The 19,956-nt window shown below is 48.3% G+C and overlaps 1 protein-coding gene across 3 annotated transcripts in view; it reads left to right on the forward strand.

Annotated features, from left to right (window-relative positions):
* Positions 1-6,903: 6,903 nt before the first annotated feature.
* Positions 6,904-19,956, forward strand: part of MGA (MAX dimerization protein MGA) — a 57,674-nt gene continuing 44,621 nt past the window's right edge. For 2 of the 3 annotated variants that reach the window (XM_062495681.1, XM_062495682.1), the window contains exons 1-2: positions 14,143-14,235; positions 17,458-18,602. In XM_062495681.1, coding sequence (XP_062351665.1) covers positions 17,539-18,602 — 1,064 coding nt within the window. In that variant the 5' untranslated portion in view covers positions 14,143-14,235; positions 17,458-17,538. Of the gene's footprint in view, positions 7,009-14,142; positions 14,236-17,457; positions 18,603-19,956 lie in introns of those variants that run through there. The other variant, XM_062495679.1, reaches the window with a different exon arrangement.

Here is a 19,956-nt window from a genome sequence, read left to right on the forward strand (position 1 = left end):
TGTTGTCTGCTCCAGAGAGAGCTGGGACAGCTAAGAGAGGGCAGAGGAGGGACAATGTGCCAGTCAGGGATATTTCGTAGTCTCTAGAATGACATTTGTGTCTCTGGAAATGCCAGTCTCCTCTCCTGCAAAACAAATTGGAGCTGCTCTTGGGACTCTTGTAACAGCAGACTTTGCCTGATTTTTAAAATCCTTCACATGCTTTATTCACAATCCTAAGAAATATGCCTACAAAAGCAATTGAACATAGGCCCTTCAGAAAGCTGAAGTCATTTAATGGTCTGCAGGTGTATAGGGGAAACCTTTCCCTGCAGGTTCTGTTTCCCCTGAAGTTCTCCCTGCTGCCTGCTCAGCCATGAAATCCTATTTTGCATCCCACAAATGCAATTTCAATACCTCCTTATGGTCACTCTCTCCTTCCTCTCCCTGCCCCAACTCAGACTGAGAACACCCATCCTGACTGGCTTGAGGGCAGCCCCAGCACCACCAGCAGCCCCTGACCCCCGCTAACACTCACACCCACAAGGATGCTGTGTGCGACCAGCCAGATCTTCCCCTTGCTGACAAATTCAGGATCTTTGCCACCATGCCACTGAACTGTTCTAAGGGTCCTTGACAGCAGGCACATTTCTTGAGGTGGCCTCAGTGCTTTACTCCACTTACTGACCTTGCTGGTGAATAGTGAAGAGTAATCCTGCTTATGTTTCTGAATGTTTTTTTATTGTGATTCTGCTGTCAAAAAGGAGTAGCAGATTTCTGAGTGAAAGAAAATTCTTTATTCTGGGTCCATACAGTCTAAGAGTTGGGAGATTTTCCTGCCCAGACTTTGCCTCGGGTCAGTTACAACTATTGACTCCTGCAAAATTACAGGAAGCAACTGAAATGAGAATTTGGCTCCAAATGAGTGATTTTTGCTTGCATTGACATTCAGTGTGCAAAACATGATGAGATTTCTGGATGTAGATTTGGTGAGGTGCCCTATGAAGCAGGCTTGGGAACGATGCAGAAACATCTTCAAGTGCCAACTCTCAGACCATACAGAGTTCGTTGCTTGTTTGTGCCCTAGGCTGCTTGTGCAGTTTTGTGATGTGGTTATGTTCTTTATCAGCAGCATCTATGAAGAAGCTGCTTATTTGATCATTTCCTTGTCTGTGCCATTTTAGTAGTTTCTCTGGAAGTATTTCAGCAAATGTATAACATGAAAACGGGCTGCCTTGAAATGGACACCTCAGCATGTCCTTGCTTTAGATAAGGATGGTGCACTCATAGTGAAAGTCCTGACAGTACCTCCTCATGCTGCTGGGGGGAATTTTGACTGAGACTATACAGGGAGATGGGCTGCGAGAATGCATCTACTGTTCACAGGCTGCCCAAGGGCTGTCAGTGCCCAGACCTGGTGAGGAGCTGGACTGAGGAAACCATCCCTGCCCAAATGGGTGCAGCACAAGCAGCAGGCTGCTAATGCCAACCGCTTTGGTCTGTGAACATGCTCTGACTGCACTGCTCACTGATGCAGCTGTAGCTTTTTTGAGCAAGTTTCCTTGCCTCAGATCAGACTCTGAGATCTGGTGCTCTGCTGCCAGGTGTCTGAGCTGGTCTCTACATTGCATGCCTGCCTCAGGAACTTTATTTTTCCATTGCATCAGCCTCAGAGGTAGGATGTGGGTAGCAGACAAGTGCTTAGGGCAGCGAGTTACTTTGGATGGCAAAACTGTCCACCCTGCTGCTTAGTCCTGCCAGGGCAGTGCTGCTGGGCCGGGAGACAGGGCAGGGAGGATGTTCATGCTCAAGTGGGACAGCAGATACCTTGGGGTCCCCTCACCTGCTGTTGACCACTCAGACACCCTTGGGGAAGGCAAAAATTTTGCCAATGCGTGAAAGCCTCTAGATGGTCCACAACGGTCTAAGAATGGCTTCCAACCTACCCAGAAAACCTGTGACCCCGCTGCTCCCCCTCTAGCAGTACCCCAGCACCTGGTGCCCGCCTCTTTCCTTTCCTCTACTCCACTCTCTCCCTTTTCTTTCCTCCCTGCTACTCACCGGGTAGGTCTCCTGCCTTGGTGAAGGTCCAAGGCTTTGGCCCCAGTGTGCCAGTAGCAGCCTGGGCTGCAGGGGCAGAGCTCTGCCCCTTGCAGGAGGGATGAGCTGCGCCTGCTTCATGTCTCCTTTCACCGGGAGAGGCTGCAGGGCACGGGTAAGAATCTGTCCGTTAGATCTGTAATATCATTTGGGTCTCTCGAAACTGCTTTAAATTAGGATGTTGCAGCAATGAGAACTACAGGCTTCACATATCTGAAAAATCACCACCACTTTCAGTTTAAAAGGAAATAGTTCTAGGAGCCAGGGAGAGCTTTGGGTGCTACCGGGAAGCTCAGCCAGGAGAGCTGGCATCGGGCGCCTCCGCGCCGCAGCTTGCTTTCGCCCTGCTGCCGGCAGACGTGCGCAAGGAGCTTGCAGCTGGAGCTTCCTGCCGGGGCTCCAGGACAGCTCCGTGCTCACACGGATGACGAGAGATCAGCGTTTGGGTTCCCGGTCCCGGAGGAGCCCTGGGCGGCGGGGATGGAGGCACCGCGCCCGCCCGGGGACCTTGGGGCGCAGGGCAGCCCCCGCCCCGCTCGCACTTCAGGGCAGGTTTGTGCCCCCATTGACCAGCGGGACTCAGGTCGGTGGCGCTGCGATAGCCATCGGAGCCCGGAGCTGCGCCGGCAGCCTCCTTGCTCGGGGCTTGCCTGGGGGAAGGTTTAACCCCTTGGCTGCGGTGCCGCTCGTCGCCGAGAGGAAGGGGCAGCCCAAGGCCTGGGGAGGGTGGGTTTGAACCGCTCGGGCAGGAAAGGGTTTGTTAGCCTGCGGTCCCTTCAGAATGGGAAAAGGAAGGAAGAAAGACTGGGCTCGGCAAGGCTTGAGGCAGCAGAAGAGCCAAAACTGCGGCACTCAAAGCAGTCGGGAAAGACAGCGAGGCTGAGAGAGCTCCGTCGGGATGGTCGGGGCTGCTCCCTTCGGCGACTCTTGGGCCAAACCCCAAAGGCACCTTAGCCCGTTAGGAACGCGCCTACAGCAAGAATGCCAAATCGCAGCGTCTCGTCACTGATGCATTCCCAGGGGGTTTCTGCGTTCAATAAACACCGTGCCAGGAGCGAGCTGCAGAGACGCGCCGGCGCCAGAAGCTCCTCTCCTGTGGGTGCTGCCGCAGGTCTCCCAGCTCTCCGTGGAATGACTGAGGAGCTGAAGTGCAGACTTGTTGCAGCCCTGCCTACTTTGGGCTGGGGAAGGCAACAGCTTGGGAATTCGGAGGTCACAACTCCCGGCCCTCATGGAAGGAAGCTGAGGCGATCCCTGTGAAGAAGAGGATTTGGCCACCTTGCAATCTTCTGTAAAAGAGAGAGCACAAACCCGGCCTCAGAAGCACAGGCTCCTGCAAGTGTCCAGAGATGGGAAGACAATAGAAGGAAGACTGCAAGGAGGAGCAGTCTGGAGACCTCGATGAGCTCTTAGGGGACTATATCACATCTGTGAAACAAAAACAGCAGTAAAGCTAGGGGCAGGTCTTCTGCTTTGCCTGCCATTTTTCCTTGTCGAATTACTTAAGAAAACCTGGACAGGCTTTCCTCCCAACCTTTCTTCTCCAGTCCCAGTGCCTGATTCCTGGCCTCTGGCTTTGGAAAGAAGAACCTTTCTTGCTGTACAGTTACACTGCTACCTTTGCAGCTCCGGTGACCGGTGTAAAGGGAAGGTTCAGGTTCACAAGGATGCACCATAGCAGCAGCTCCAATGTAACCAAGGGAAACTCTTAGAAAGCATCATCATCAATGAACCCTTTCCGTGTTTCAGATAAGAAGGTCATCTGGAATGCAAAGTCCATGCTGCAAAGCTAGTAAATGTCAGCTTCACTATTATCTCAGCAATCTTTATCTAGTTCCCATGTGTGTAATGCTGATTTCATGAAAAATTCACACATTATTTTCTTCATGTGATCCTGACTTGCTCAGTGCCCAGGAAGTTGCATCCTTAATCTGACATTTTGAAGGCTTTGACTGATGGATTATAGCATTTAAATAATGTAATTCAAACATAAGGGTGGTGGTGGTTGTTAAATGCAGTTATAGTTGTTTAAATGTAATTATTTTTACATTTTTATTAATTACAAATGGATATTATTAATGGGAGAATAAAATTTGTTTATAGGGGTTTGATTTCTACAGTCATGAGGAATAAACAGAGCAGGTAATGAGTTTGGTAATAAAATGCCAGCCTTAGGCATAGACTAGATTTAGCACCACCCTTTCTCTTTGTATCACACTTCCTTCCTCCCACAGCTCAGCCCACTCAAAACCTGCATAATTTCTTCTTATAAAAGGATGTGCCTGTTTCTGCTCAGTTTTCTAAATCATTATTTCCTAAATATCCTCCTCAGTGGGAACACTCCTATTGGATTTCCAGGCCCATTTTATCACTCTTAATGGGATGGATGGGGATGGAAGAACTGAAAAAGTTGGGTGTTGATTTCAAGTGAAGGGAAGATGCCCACAGTGAACGATGTGTGAACAGAGGGTGGAGAGAACTGGGATTGTTAGTGGGAGCCTCTGGGTAAACAGATGATGTTGAAGAGCAGTGTGGTCCCTGGGCAAACACACCTCTGGAAGAACAGGTACTGACTGCTCTTCCCCCTTTTAAAGGTCTTATTCAGAAGGGAAAGGAGGGGGGAGAGGAGGATATTTTTTTTCTTGCTTATTTAAGGTTCCTTAATTTCTAATGAACTTTAGGTTCCCAATACTTAGCTTTCAAAAGATAAAAAATTAGCCAACAAACAAAAGGATTTTGTGAGGTGCAAAACCTCACTTTCAATTTGGGTATCTCCAAATGACATGTGCATTTTTAAAGTTAAGATTTCCCAATCTAACTTGCATAGGAACTTCTTAAAGACAGCAGTCATAAGATCTACCTCTTTCCAATAAAGGATATTTTTGGCACTTAGAGACTGAAACAACACCCTTTTAAAAATATTTTTTTATTTATTTTTAGCTGCAACATGCAGTTGGCTCATTAGTGTGATATTCACAAACACCACCAGGTTTCTTTCAAAACTGCTGTTTTCTCCCCCTGAGACATTATCAAAGACTTACTTCCCCTCAACGTATTATCTTTTAGTTTTCCAAAACTCCAATATCTTTGACTGCCTTGGCATTACTTCTTTGTCCTTTTATATGTTTGCAACAACATTACAGTTAATGTCAAACAGTAAATTTTATTTGGATGATGTTTCCTCTGTTTGGCCTATTAACTAAAACAGATCCTGCAGCTGGGAACTGGGCACTTCATCCCTTATAGCAGGGATTTCAAAGAAGCTATCCCTCAATCAGCCCAGAAATTACAAAAAGAGAGGTCCTAAACCCACCAGTGCTTTCTCCATTGACAGGCAAATCCTTCTGAACTTTGGTTGTAAGATTGCTAGATCCCAACAAAAGTCTAGCTTATGTACCAGCTAATATATATGTAACCTTTGTATACAGATTCCTCAAATATTCCTATCTAAGATGTGCGGGAAGATATCTTTGAGCATCTCAGTGATCTGGGACCCAACCACTCAATTTGGTATCAATTCAACACAAAGTTCAATTCTGCAGAAGTATAAATCCATGTCTAATTAGACACTTCCCTTTTTACATTCCTTATGGACTCCCCAGCCATATTGTCACACATTCTCAGTAATGTCACAATGCCTGGGGAATGCAGATTGCTGTGAGCACCTTTCGAGGCCAAGACCTCCAACACAGAAATTTCAGCCCAGGACTATATTATGGTGCTGTTTACCACCAGATTTTGTTTAAATTTTAAATTAGTTTCTATTACATGCGATCTGCCTTTACCCTAGGCAACCTGAAATTATTTTTCAAGACTGCAGGGGAGGCCTGGCCTTCCTCATTGATGCAGTTACAGCCCTCGGTTACAATTGCCACACAATTCAGCCATCCTGCCCACGTCCAGAGCACGCGGGGGGGGGGGGGGGGGGGGAAGGTGGGGGAGGAGGGGGGGGTGTTCTTTACCTAATATTTTTCTTCGACATTCGTTCCATCATTTCACTTTTTACCAAATATAGACTTTCTGGATAAGAATCCAGGCAGGGCTGTTATTTTCAGAGGTATTAATGAATACATCCCTATGCTGACGGGCCTTTATTTAACTCTTTCGGCTCATGCGTAGCCTCAGGTAGCTTCCAGGTAACTCTGGGACTGGTGTGAGTGCAGCTCCGCGGGCGCTCGACAAACACCCCGGTCCCCGGGAACCCTGCCGGGTCCGAGCGGCAGCAGCACCCACAGCAGAGAAATCCTTTGGAACCCCACCGTCGCACCGTCGGCGTTCGCTGGAAGCTCCAGTTACCGCCAGAACATCGCACCCCGGCGCACACGAACGCCTGTTCCGTCATTTACAAACGCTGCCGGGCGGAAGGCGGAGGAAAGACGAGGAGTCGCGGGAAGGCGCTGCGGGCGGCCGAAGGGAGCGCGGCGCCTCGGGAGGAGCGCGCGTGCGGGGCCGGGGCCGGGGCCGGCGTGGCCGTGGGAAGGCGCTCGGGGCGCGGACGCCCCTCGGGAAGGGCGCGCGCCCGGCACGGCCACCAGGGGCGCTACCGCGCGGCCCCCACGCGCGAGCGGCGTGTTATCCCTCGCGCACGGCCGGGGGAGGGGCGGGAAGGGCGTGGCCGGCGGCGCCCAGGGAGCGGAACTGCGTCGGCGGGCGGCTCCGGCCAATCGGCGGCGCGCCGCTGGCGGGGCGTCGCGAGGCAGCTGCACCGCACGGCCGCCGCCGGCCCCCAGTGCCCCCCGCGCTCCGCCCGCACGGCCGCGCTCCGGTACGCCGGCTTCGCGCGGGCGGGAGAGAAGCCGGGGGAAGGGGCAGGGGAACGTGCGCCGCCCACGTGATGGGCCGCGGCGCCCAATGAGGACGGCAGGAGGTCGCGCGTGGCGATCGAGGGCCGCGTGGGCCGGGGCGTTACCGGGCGGCGCGCGGAGTCAGGTAGGAGCCGCGCGCGCGCCCCCCTCCCCGCTTAGAAGTTTTTCACTCGAGGTGGCGCGAGGCGTGCGTGAGTCACGTGAGCGCGGCGGCCGCCCAATCACGCGCGCGCGCGCCGCCTGTCCGCGCGCTGCCGCCGCGCCCGCGTTTGAGGCGAGGGGGTCGCGCGCGGGACGGGGAGTGGACCGGCGGCCGCGCGCTCCCCTCGCGCCGCTCCGTCCAGGGGCGCGAGCCGGCGGGAGCCGGGGGCGCGGGCAGCGGGTAGCGGCCGGCGGTCACCTGACCGGGGGGATTGTTAAAGGGGCCGAGCGGCATCCGGGCTCTCCGGACGGGAAGGGTCGGGTGAGGCCCGGCCCCGGGCAGCTGCCGCTGCTCCCTAAGCCGTCGCGCTCCCGGGGACCGGCCCCCGGTGGGGGTGTGGCCGGTGCCACCCATGAGACACGGCTGTGGTGCCCGGAACGCCTTGCCCGTGAAGAGGGCCCGGTGCTCCCTGGGTGCCAGAGGCCGGCGGCCCGGGCGGGGGCGGAGCGGGGCCCCTCGGCCGGGGGCGGGGCGGCCCGCGGGCGGCGCGCGTGCGCCCCGGCACGTCGCGGGGGGCGGCCGCGGGGGCGCGCGGGGCAGCGGTCGCTGGTGGCCTTTGGTGCCGTCCTGTTTGGAACTCCTCGTACTGAGCTGATGAGTATAAAGCGAGTCGAAGCGCGAAGGCGAGCTCAGTGAGGAGTAGGTAGGCACGAGGGCCAGCGGCTGTTTCAGCAGCCCGGGAGATGAGTGGTTTCCCATTACGTGGTTGGAGCTTCTTGTCTGACTTATTCAGATGTCAAATCGTGCACAACAGTCACGATGCCTTGCTCCCGACGTGAACTGTGTGAAGGCATGGGCTGTCTGTAGTCGCACTTGATGGGATGGGCTAGAGCCCCGAAGATTTGACGTCGCTGCAGACTCTGAAAACCGAGGGCGGTGTAAAGGAGAGGGCCAGGCTGACGCTTTGGTCTTGTCGCTTGCAGGTGTTCTGCCCGATGCAGCTGCAGCACCCTTTTACTGCCCTCGGGCACAGTGCCTTGTGAATCTCTACTGAGGACTGGAAAGGGAAATTGATTCTGCTTGAAAAGTATTTCTGTAGGTGAGCATTTTTTGTGCATCTTTGTGTGGGGAAAACCCCATATTTCTTAGTTCTGGTGGAGATGGGCAGCATTCATTCACTTCTGTATTTCCTCTAACAGCAGCTGGCTGTTACCCTCCCCCATTGCTGGCTCAGTATTGGTGCAGACGCTGTTGTGCCTGTTGTGGGGGGGAAATGTGCAACTGGAGGAAACCACTTGAGAATAAACTTGTTTGGTCACCTTCCAGGGAAAAAAAAAAAATATTTCTTTTTGACTGTAGGCCACTTCTTAATCTATACACAAATCCACTAGATTGTTTCTGAAGTTTGTGGTTGTTTCAAAAACCTGGTTTCCTAAGGAATGAGAAGTCCAAGACATTTTCCTTACAAACACAATTAAATAGGTCTCTGCCTAGTAGAGTGTGAAAGAGCTTGTCTCTATGAGGAGGCTGTTGTCTCTTTGCTCTTTCATACAAAAAAACCTCAGCCATGGCATGTGTATAGGGAGCAGTGCCACTAGCTGAGGCACCAGCAGAGCTTTCCTCTTGTCTTACTCTTCCATAACTAAGGATGTGTTGTGCTGTGTTGGTTTGCTTTTTTAAAAATCTTTTTTGAGACTGGGTGACCTTAGAACAAAGAATCAAGTTATGATGGTGGAGTTGCTCTTCTCTCTCCCCACAAAGATGGAATGTGCTTTCACTGTTGGATTTTGGCTAGTTTTAGTACCTGGGATAAATCCTTTGCTGAACTGGATAAGGAAGAATGCAGTGAGAAGGATGATGAAGGCATGTCATAAGAAGAAAGCAAGCAGAAGAAAGCTCTTCTGTTTTAATTTTTTCAAAATCAAGCCTGAAACAGAAAGGCATTAAAGGAATGTGAATGGCTAACAAGAGAGAAAATTAATGGGAACCAGATAAAACTAATCTGCAATAAAAATGCATTATTTGTTCCAATCACTATCTTCAGGAAAAGCCAATTTGGAGAATGACAAGACTGTGACCCAGTTACTGTTAAACAAATACTTGTGATGTTGGAATTGTGCTGTTTTGCTAAGTCTTGTACAGTGCTTTCTGTTAATGTGGTGTGGTCTGCCTAGCCATAGGGTAAGTCAATAAACAGTAATGAAGATGGATATAAACCTGGAACACATCACCAACTGTTTAGAGTTTAATTAGTGTAATTTTCTTTTTCACCATAACTTAAAAGGGGAATACAGGTTCCTTGGAAGTTCTAACTTGCTGAGCCATTGATGACTCTGTAGCAATGAGTATTACTATAAAATAGCTGGATGAGTAGGATAGTCCTGAGCTCAGGTGAGGGCTTTTTACTTGCCTTTTTGTTTTTCCTTCTATAATGGGGACAAGGTCCCCAGCTGAAGATTCATGTATGTGATCAATGTTCCTCATGATGGCCATAAAGGGATTGAAAGTCATCAAAATGGTGCTATTCCTGCTGATTATGGCTAGTTTCTGCCAGTGTTGCATGGAAAAAAAGCATAAAGTGTAGTTTATTGCTTTATTTTGTGATTTTTGGTAGTTGGAGTAATAGCATATTAAGAAATAAAACATTTGTTGGATGTATGAGTAATGGGCATATAACTGACTGATGAAATATGGGAAGTAATGTAAAACACATTAACATGAACATAACGTGTTGTATACAGATGAAAAAGAACATTTTTTTCTAGTTAACTGTGTCTTTTTCACTTGCCCTCTCACTAGTGGTTCATTCTTCACAGAAATCACAGAATCATTTAGGCTGGAAAAGATCTCCAAAATCATGGAGTCCAGCCTTTGACCCATCACCACCGGTCAACTAGACCACGACACCAAGTCCACATCCAGGTTGGTGCGTTTCCATTTTGCAATCTTCAGTGTTTGGGAAGTGTTTCCCAAAAGTTTGGGTAACTCTTGAGAGATGCAAAACTCTGTGCATGGTACATTGCAGGATTAATGCTGTTTGACAAACCACTGGTTTTATGGGGAGCTGGAATTTCGGACTCTGTGGCATGGTATGGGTATTGGAGAGGTGAAGCAGGAATTTCTCCCTTTCCTCCATCCTCCCCAGCTATGTGCCCCATTCCTTCAAAAGCAGCTGCTGCTCTTGCAGGCATGTGGCTCTCAGTTGATGAAAGAGTTTGTGAACTACAGCCTATTCATCTTGCAATAGCTGGCACTCTAAGCATGACATGATTTTGGGTTTAGTGTAAAGCAGTGCTCTGGGCTGAAATCTGGCATTGCACAGGCTGTGTCAGACTTTTTGTGGGCATAAGTGTTTTCTGACTGCAGCTGGAGCATGTGTTTCTGCATGTTTGCATCAGCAAGAAAGCTAAAACATGTTTTAAAAATGTCTGAAGAACATCTTTTCCTGCAATAATCCATTTCTTCCAGTATTTTTTTTCTTAATCTCACTTTTTGTCTAGATTCTGCCAGCACTTTCATCTTTTATCTTCTTGGCACTGAACTATACTTCTTCACAAAAAAAGAATTTAAGCTAGTTTCCTATAAAAATAATATTATGTAAACTTCTCTTAAAATACATTTGGGCTGGGGTTCTGTTGTTTAAGGACACAAGTCTGGAGCTGACATAGCTGCTGCTAATTATTAGAGGCATCGGTGTACAGCAGACATTCAGCTCTAGGAGGCTACTACTTGTCTGGAGAAGCAGTTGGAGGCCAGTGGGGCTGGTTATGGCATTGAAAATGGGACTAGATACCTTTCTATATACAGTTTAATCCAGAGTTTTGGGTGGATTTTCTGTGGGTTGCTACTGTTAATCATTCCCCAAAGTGGAAAAACATTGTCTAAAGAAAGAATGTTTTTCATGTTTTAACTCTTCTAGTGTGCACATTGCACAACACTTCTGGCTGTAGCATCACTAGGTTTTCAGCTCTTTAAATGCTGTGGGTTTTGGTTGGTGGTTGGTTTGGGGTTTTTGTTTGTTTGGTTGGTTTTTTGTTGTTTTGTTTGTTTGTTTGTTTTGAATGTCCAAAATGTGGGATTTTTGAACCCAGTCAGGGCTGTCTGGTCCTAGTTAGTGATAAAACTGTAGACTGCTGTAATAAACTGCTGACTGCTGCTGTGGGTGTGTTACACTTGCACAGCTGGTTTTGATAGCTGTTGTTTCCAGGTAGTGAGTGTAGTTTCAGCTAGTGCTTGTTTTTAGCAAGTGAATTTAAGAGTTGAAAGCCTCCTTTATGCTGCTTTAGTAATGCCTTTCACACTATGCTGTGTGACAGAAATGTCCCGTCATGTATCTACTTGTGTAGCAGCAATCTTTGTGTTCAGGGGATTGCTAACAAAAACTGTAATTGACACCTCTTGTGTGTTTTTCCCAAGCTGGCAGCTGTTCTGTTTTTCTTAACTATATACAGTTACATATATATATATGCTACAAGGTATGTTGTTCACCCACATCTACATCTGTAGCAAAGCCTGGGACTTGTGACCCTCCCAATTCCTGATTTGTTACTGAATCTTTGCTGCAAGTTAGCCATAAGAATGGCTGAAGAACAGTTTGTTGCTGCAGCTCTACCAGTTACAGTCTCTTATTACCTGTAGCACCTAGGCTTGAATGGGTGCTTTATAGCGCTATGTAGGTGTTACTGAAAACAGGAGTGTGATTTACTGGGTGCTGAAATGCAGCTTGTAAAGACAGTAGTTCATACCTTCAAGGGAATATGTCTGAAAGAAGCATTTGGGGGAAGAGTGTACATCTTGGTAATGAACTTGAGCATTTCAAATACCTTATACGAGCCAGTAATGGGATGGTTGTAACGCCCTCTGATCAGGGATTCAGTAGGTGCAAGCCAACGATTCATTTCTGTGCTGCCAATTCATGTTTAGCACAAACAAGTCTTTAAAACTGGTGTTTGTACTGATCGAAACAAGGTGGTGTTCTTTACTGCAGCACTGCTGTTTCTTCTCAGCTTTAAGCTCCTTATAACTGGGTTACTTAAGCTGGTGGGAGTCTGTGACTTCTACTGATGAGTCTGATCTCTTGATAAACCAGGGGTTCAGCTTTGGTGCAGGCAAGCACTTCTACCTACCTTAGTTAAATTGTAGCAAAATCTGGCAGTGTAGCTGTCTCTGGTTTGTTTCTTTTATCATGACTGGAACATGTGGCCTGTGGGCCATGAACATGGGGTACTGTCTGCTCTTCAGTTCTGTGTCTGTTCTCAGTTGTAAAATTACTCTCTTGCTGAAAAAAAACCCCAGTTATTTCTGTATTTTCATTGTTGAGAAGCAAATTGCATAACACAAAATAGCGTCTTTATCCTGTGGGCCTAAAACTTGATGACTGCTCTACAGAATATGCGATGACTGTAGGTATAAAATGACTACTCCTGAAATTGTTGTAATTATTTCTGACTGGATTTGTTACAGGAAAAATACTCTGCTGGATCCAACACTTTGAGGCTGTTGTAGCTGCACGCCCCCAAATATGACCAGTAATAAGGCTGAAAATATATTGCTGGTACATACAAGCCCACAGAGCACGTGCACGCATGACATTTCCATGTAAATGTGTCTGGCAGCACTGATCAGGCAGACACACAGATACAGGAGCACAGCAGACAGCCGTATCCTGCTCTCTTCCCTGTCTGAGCAGGAGGTCACATACATGTGTATATATATGTGTGTATTTATATGTATGGTAAATACCCTCCTGCAGCAGAGTTTAGACACTGTTGGTTCCCGAATCCCAGTCTCCCTGGTTGCTGGCATGTGGACACAGCAGCTCTGGAGGCCAGAGTGCTGTTCCCGGTGCTGGCATATGCTGTGTCTCTCAGGTGGCTGAGACTGCCCTGCTTACCTGGTGTCCAACACCCCTCCACCCCCATGACCCAGCCTGTTAGAGACAGAGGTGTGCATACATGCACAGAGGTGATGGCATTCCTTTGGCCTCCATACAGACTCGCCTATGTTAATGTTTTGATGCACATCTGTCAAGTTTCTTAAAAATGTATTTTATTTATTTCTGTGCCTCTGAGATAATTTCCTGTAGCATAAACTTAACGTTGCTCTTCTTCTGCCCATTTTCGAGTAAGACAAAAACCCCAACAGATTGAGAAGCGGTCCTGACAAAGTTATAGTTTGTGGTAGGCAATGGTCAGTGCAAAATTTGGGTGTATAGATGAGCCTGGACCTTGGTGTCACCCTACTAACTGATGGCTTTACCTTCTGTCACCATGTACAAGTCTCTGTCATTTCATAATGGATGCAGTCTTGAGAAATAAATAACCTTAATGGAAAAAGGGATAGGATGGGGGAGCTTCATGGAGGTGTTTTTGCCTGCAGCTGTGATGCATTTTAGTGTGAATTCTGTGAACGTTCAGAATCCTCTTTCAGCGGGCTTATTGTCAGAAGTGCCAGGTTTATAAGATGTAATTAATTCCCTTGGTGTTTGTGAAGGCCTGTCAGGCTCGGTGCCGTTCTGCGGGCGGCAGGGCTCTATCGAGGCCGTGCCAGGGCCTCGGTAACACCGCCCAGGGCCCGGCTTAGGGCGCGCGGTGTGACAGGTCTGCGTCTGCCCTCCCAGAGGCACGGGGCCCTGCAGCTGCGGTGCTCAGAGTCTGAGCCGCGCTTTGGCCGGTCAGCGAGAACTTGCTCAGACGATGGAAATACCGCTGACTTCAGTACTTCCTCAGCTGAGGGCTTCCCGTGGAGGCGGCCGGTTCCTGCCGGCGGTGCTCCTTTTCCCGGAGGAGGCGGCCGCTGCCCTGTGCAGGGGGATGGCGGGACGGCGCCGCCCGGCTTGGCCCGCCGGGGGGCGCCGTGGGCCGTAGGCCTCGCGCGCACTCCTGGCTGGGGCGCGGGGGGAGGCGGTGCCGCGCGATCGGAGCCGCGGGGCCTTCGACGGCCGCCGGCGCGTGAGCGATGCGCGCGCGCCCGTTCGAGAAGCTTCCCCGCACGGCGCGGCGCTGTGCGGGCCGGGCCGGGCGCCGGGCCCTGCGCGCGGCGCGGGCACGTGACGGGCAGGCGGGAGGGAGGGGGATGCTGACCTGCAGTGCGCCTGCGTGCGCTGCGGCGCCATGACGTCAGCACGGTGCGCACGCACGTTGTCCCCAGCTGGCGGACACACGGTCCGCGTGAGAAAGGAAGCGGGAGGCCGCGCGCGCTTCGCGCACGGTAACGAGGGGGGAGCGGGACTGCGCCGGGGTCAGCGGCCGCGTCGCGCGCGAACCCCGCGCGCCTTTCCGCGCGCCCTCCGCTCTCCGCCCGAACTGCGAAAATTGACACCAGGCGGCGGCACGAGGCGGCCGGGCCCGGGCCCGCCGGCCGCGCCCCGGCGGCCACGCGAGGCGCCGATGCGCGCGGACCGCCTCGGGAGCGCCGGCAGCGCGCGCCCCGCCGGGCAGAGCCACGCCGGGTCCCGGCGAAGAGCGATGCGGTTTAGCCACGTGCGCTCGTCCCGCTGCCCTCTGCCAACTGGCGCGGGCGGTGGTTCCGGCTCCCGCTGCTGCTGGGCGGCTGCCGCTTCCCGTCCCGCGGCTCCTGGCTGGGGTCCGTCCGCCGCGGCCGGGGAGGGGAGCAGGGGGCGGGCGGGAGGGGGAGGGCGTTCAAAGCGACAGGTGCTGCGCTCGGCCCGCAGCCGTGACGCCACCTGCCCGGGGCGGGGCCCTCGTCTCTCGCCGCCGTGCCCGGGGCGGCCCCTCCTGGTGTCCGCTCGGTCGGTCGGTGTTGAACGGCGGCGCGGCGGGCGGTGGCGGGTGGAGCAGCCCTGGTGCTCGCGCGCCGCCGCCCCTCCCCACGGTGCCTCCCGGTGCCCGCCCGGCCCGGAGCGCCGTGCGCGGAGCCGTGTCCCGGCCGCCGCGTGGGGAGTTTGGTTTGTTTGTTTGTTTGTTTGTTTGTTTGTTTGTTTGTTTGTTTGAGAAGGACGCTTTCGCGTCTGATTGTCGTCCTGCTTTTGAGGGGTCTCAGTGCGACTTGTGACAGGTTTTGGCCGCTGCGCCCTGCTTGGTGGCTGCTTCTCAAATGAAAGGTCTGCGTGTAGAGAAAGGAAATATCTGACGCTGTTCAGAAGCTTCCACAAATACACGTGTTTCCCCTTAAATACCGGATTAGAGTCTGTGCTGTAATAAAACAGGCCTCCTGTGTGTCACCAAATGTAATAAAATATATTAAATTGCTTCCTGGTAACAGACTGCTAGTGCTGAAATATCTTAGGTTTTGATTACTGTGATTGCACATGATCTTGTTTTAACCACACACATCTTAGTCTGACTTGATGCTCTGTGTGGTGCTTGTAGAAATAGCTACAGCAGTGCAACAAAGTTCTTAAACTTTGGGTGCTGGAGAACAGAAACTTATTCTGGTTACTCTGGTCGGTCTTTATATGCATAGAACTTTTGCTGAGTGCATGGTTGTTGAGCTTTTTTTGTAATATTTTTCTGGTATGTCTTAAGTAAGATAATTTAGTCAAATAAATTTAAAGGAATCAAGTAAATTTAAAGCTACAGGCATTCTGCATATCTTAAACCAGATCTGAAACCACTTTGATAGTGTGTTTCCTTTATGAGCCAATACAGCTCTGGTGCATACTGCACAGCATTCATGTGAAGTCACTTTCTGACTGTATGTTTGCTATACATATAAATGTGTTATGGGCGTATATACAGAGTAAAATGGTGGAAAATCACATAGAACTTAGACTGTGGTTCTTTTTCCACCACTCTGTATATCTGGGATTTATATTTCTGTGCTGTTCTTACAGGTGAACATAAAAGTACTTATTTCTTAGGGATAGCTTTTTGCATTGCTGGGACTTGAGGTGTAATGTACTGAAAAAGCAGAGCAATATACTTGAATTCATTTTGTGTCCTAGACTCTGGATGACAGAGTGATTACCTGACTGCCATGACTTCTTGAGTATTAAGGAAAGTGTCTTGGCACATCAGCCAGTTCCCTCAGGACTCTAGTATGCATCTCAGCTAATAGCAGTGGTGATTAACTCTGGTCTCTGGCTCCCACCAACTAGATACTTGATAGAAAAATCAATAATTTGTTGCTAGTCTTGTGTTTCACATACAGTAAGAATCAAAATACAAACATCTGGATGTGGAAATAGGATTTTTGTGACTTACTAGAAGGACATATTTTAAATTTTCACGTAGAGAAATACACAGTCTATTTGGAAAATGAAGTAGTTTGTGATCTTTTGTTACAGCGTTGACATAATTCTTAACCTGGGAGGTAGACACACAGAAGTGGTATTGTGTATATGCAGATAAAAGTAACTTCTTTAGTTCCCTAAACAGTGATTATGCTAATCATAACAGTACAAAAGTTTTCTTGTTTGATTTAAATTATTTCCATAATTCAGAAGATAAAGGAAGCTAAGGCTGCCCAATGCTTCACATTCATCCATTTAATCTTAGCTGCATGGTCTTTTGGGGGTTGGTTTGTGTCTTTTTCCAGAGCTTATCCATTTGAAGTATTTTCTCCCTTCTTTTTCTCTCTGCCCTTGGCATACAATTAGAAGTTCTTGGGATTGGTGGGGAGTGTAAGCAAAGAAACTCCAAACACACAAACTTTGATGATTTCAATAAAGAAATTCAGAAAAAAATGTTTTTAATGAGTTTTTTTCTTTCCTCCTTTAAATTTGTGACAAGTCGTAGACCTCATGGAGCTCTTTCTTTCTGTCTTTCTGGCAAGACTTTTGCCTTTGTGTCAGAAATGTACCATTTGCTCTCCTGAAAACTTCTGCATGTTTTACGTAATGTTGTTAAATGAATGATCTGCAGAGTAGAGGGAATGTCAGACCAAAGTGCTTAGAAATATCAAGCAAAGCAAGGAGTTCTCTTGGGGCAAAGCCTGTATGAAAAAGCAGTTTAAAGGTGTCATAGCCCCCATGTCTGTAAGGTCAAAATTGTATACACGCATGCAGCCTTGGTTTGTTACACCCTGATTGTGCTCTGTTTGCTCTTGCCAAGGCATCTTGGTTATCAAACTGTGTATGCTGATTAAATTGACAGTACTCTCTGTCTCAGTTTCCACAACTTCCCTAATGTTATTCTACTTGGATAAGAATTTTGGTTGATAATGTGGTTTATGTTCACCTATTCATATCCTTCCAAAAAGAGTATTAAAAACTGCTTAAAAACACTGATTAGAAAACAGCAGCTGAGAATAGGGGTAGAGATCAAGAATATTTGTGGAAAAATTTCTAAGAATGGAGGGAGCTAGGATCAAAATTATACTAGGTTTTTTATAGTGTATAAGTTTTGTAGTACTGCTTATCTTTTAAGTTTATAATGTGGAGAGCTATTGCAAAAAGGATGTCTCATGCGACATAATTACTTCCTTAGACTGTATTGGGATAATTTTAACTGTGTTTTCTTTTTCTTCCAGAATGGTGAGCACACATAGAAGATTATCAGAACTCTGTAGAATTTGCATTTGGTTTGAGAGCTTGTGAGAGTGCTCATCATCATGGAGAAACAGCAGATTGTCTTGGCTAGCCGGGATGGTGGGACTGCGTCTGGTGCAGCGCCTGCTTTCTTTGTCATCTTGAAACAACAGCAGGGAAATGGAAAAGCTGACCAAGGAATCCTGGTAGCAAACCGTGATGCTTGTGCTCTTGCCAGCAGTGTATCAACTCCAGTCAAACCCAGAGTCAAGACCTGCCTCCCAGCTGACTGTGTCTCAGGGGGCATCACTGTCACCCTGGATAACAACAGCATGTGGAATGAGTTCTACCATCGCAACACAGAGATGATCCTGACAAAGCAGGGGAGGCGAATGTTTCCATATTGCCGATACTGGATTACAGGGCTGAATTCCAGTCAGAAGTACATCCTAGTCATGGACATATCCCCTGTGGACAATCACCGATACAAATGGAATGGCCGTTGGTGGGAGCCCAGTGGGAAGGCAGAGCCACATGTTTTAGGGAGAGTGTTTATTCATCCAGAATCCCCTTCCACTGGCCAGTTCTGGATGCACCAGCCAGTATCCTTCTATAAACTTAAACTTACCAACAATACCCTGGACCAGGAGGGTCACATAATCCTGCATTCTATGCACCGATATCTGCCACGACTTCACTTGGTGCCTGCAAACAAAGCCACAGAAGTCATTCAGCTTAACGGCCCCGATGTCCATACATTTACCTTTCCACAGACAGAATTCTTTGCAGTTACAGCCTACCAGAACATCCAGATTACCCAGCTGAAAATAGATTACAATCCTTTCGCTAAAGGGTTCAGGGATGATGGGCTGAATAGTCGACCTCAGCGTGATACGAAACATAACAGCAACTTAGAATTGGAAGGAGGTGATGTTTTTAGCACTCCTGGCATTTGTGGTCGCCCTGCTGAAGTTGATGCATTAGACATGCATCAGAGAAGTTTAGATTCTTCATTCAGTGGTCAAAACCCATCAGACGTTGAGATGGATAAAGAGTCCTTTAATACAGAAGGAGATTTCTTGGGTCTCCTGGACAGTGACCTGCCTTCAGGTGTTATGCCAAAGCTAAAACAAGAAATCTCTGAAAGGTGGGTTAACACTGCATTTTCAGTACAACTGCTGGTTAAGTGGGATGTTCTGTAAGTAAATAACAGGGTGCTCAGTGTAGAGGTTTACTGCTAAGGGTTGCATGACCTGAAATGGCAGAACAGTTAATATTACTAAAAGCTTTTCTTTGCTCAGTCGTGTATCAGTCTTGACTTTCTAAGGTGTCTGGGGAATGGAAGAGTTCGGTATTATTTTCTGTGTTGCTTTAGCTCCCGTGTTTGAGAAGCACTAAGGGATTTCTCTTAACCATCTTAGCGTTTTAGAAGGCTAAATTAATACTTTTCAGAGTTCTAGGCAGAGCACATTGCAGTCATCAAAACACTGCCTTTGCTTTTAGGGTTGCTCACCACATTGACATGCTGTCTAACTATAGCTCCAGTTTTCATTAGTGAAAGTGAATGGTGTGTGGGTATTTAGGTTGCATATGTGTAGGGATTGCTGCAAGGCAGTTGTGATTGGCAGCAAGCCACCGTTTTGTCAATAACTGCTTGGTGTGAATTCTTGTATTCCACAAAGAAGTGTGAGGTAGCCTGCCTGTTAGTAGTCAGTTGCCTCATATTTGCTACGAGATAAGGGAAGTACTCGAGAACAACTTGATTTTTCTAAAGCAAGCCTGGAAAAACCTATTATTTTATTAGACTTTTACTTAGTTTTGAAAATCCAAGCAATAGAATGGAGCTGACAGTGAATAGTTAATGTGCATAGAGACATACTTTGAATGAGAAGAAATTACTTTAAAAGGCGTAGAGTGTCTTTTCTGCCATGTTGCTTCATGTCAGTTTGTTAATACTGGGCTTAATCTGCCAAAGATACAGTGACAAAAGCAACCTTTGTAGATCAGTACACAAGAAAATTGCAGGATATCGGGATGTTGTTAATGGTTAATGGTGAAATTAGAGGTCAGTTCTTATTGGGGAATATTTATGATGTAGTTGTACAAAAGCTGTATTACTGTGCAACTCTATTATTATACAAAAGCTGTATGACTATACAACTTACAACTGCAGTGTGTTTTAGAGATGACAGAGGTTTCCTCAGTTGTTTTTCTGTCATGCAAGAAGGCTCTCCTTGCCTTTTGAGTAACTGAAAAACTTCAGATTACGAAGTTATTCATACTTTTTGACACTTAATGGAGTTTATTATTAATAATTCTTAAGAGTATTGAAATTGTTTTGAGATTTAGAGTGCACAAACCTTTCTTTTGCAGTATTTTCATGTGTCAATCTATTAGAAAGAAGGTCTTCTAGGCTGTCTCAAAAAAATGCTTTTCTAACTCAAATACTGAAAATACATCGATTACAGAAAGGATGGGCTTTTTTTAGTTCTTAAGAGCAT

This window comes from Cinclus cinclus, chromosome 6, assembly GCF_963662255.1.
Source record: "Cinclus cinclus chromosome 6, bCinCin1.1, whole genome shotgun sequence".
Taxonomy (NCBI): Eukaryota; Metazoa; Chordata; class Aves; order Passeriformes; family Cinclidae; genus Cinclus; species Cinclus cinclus.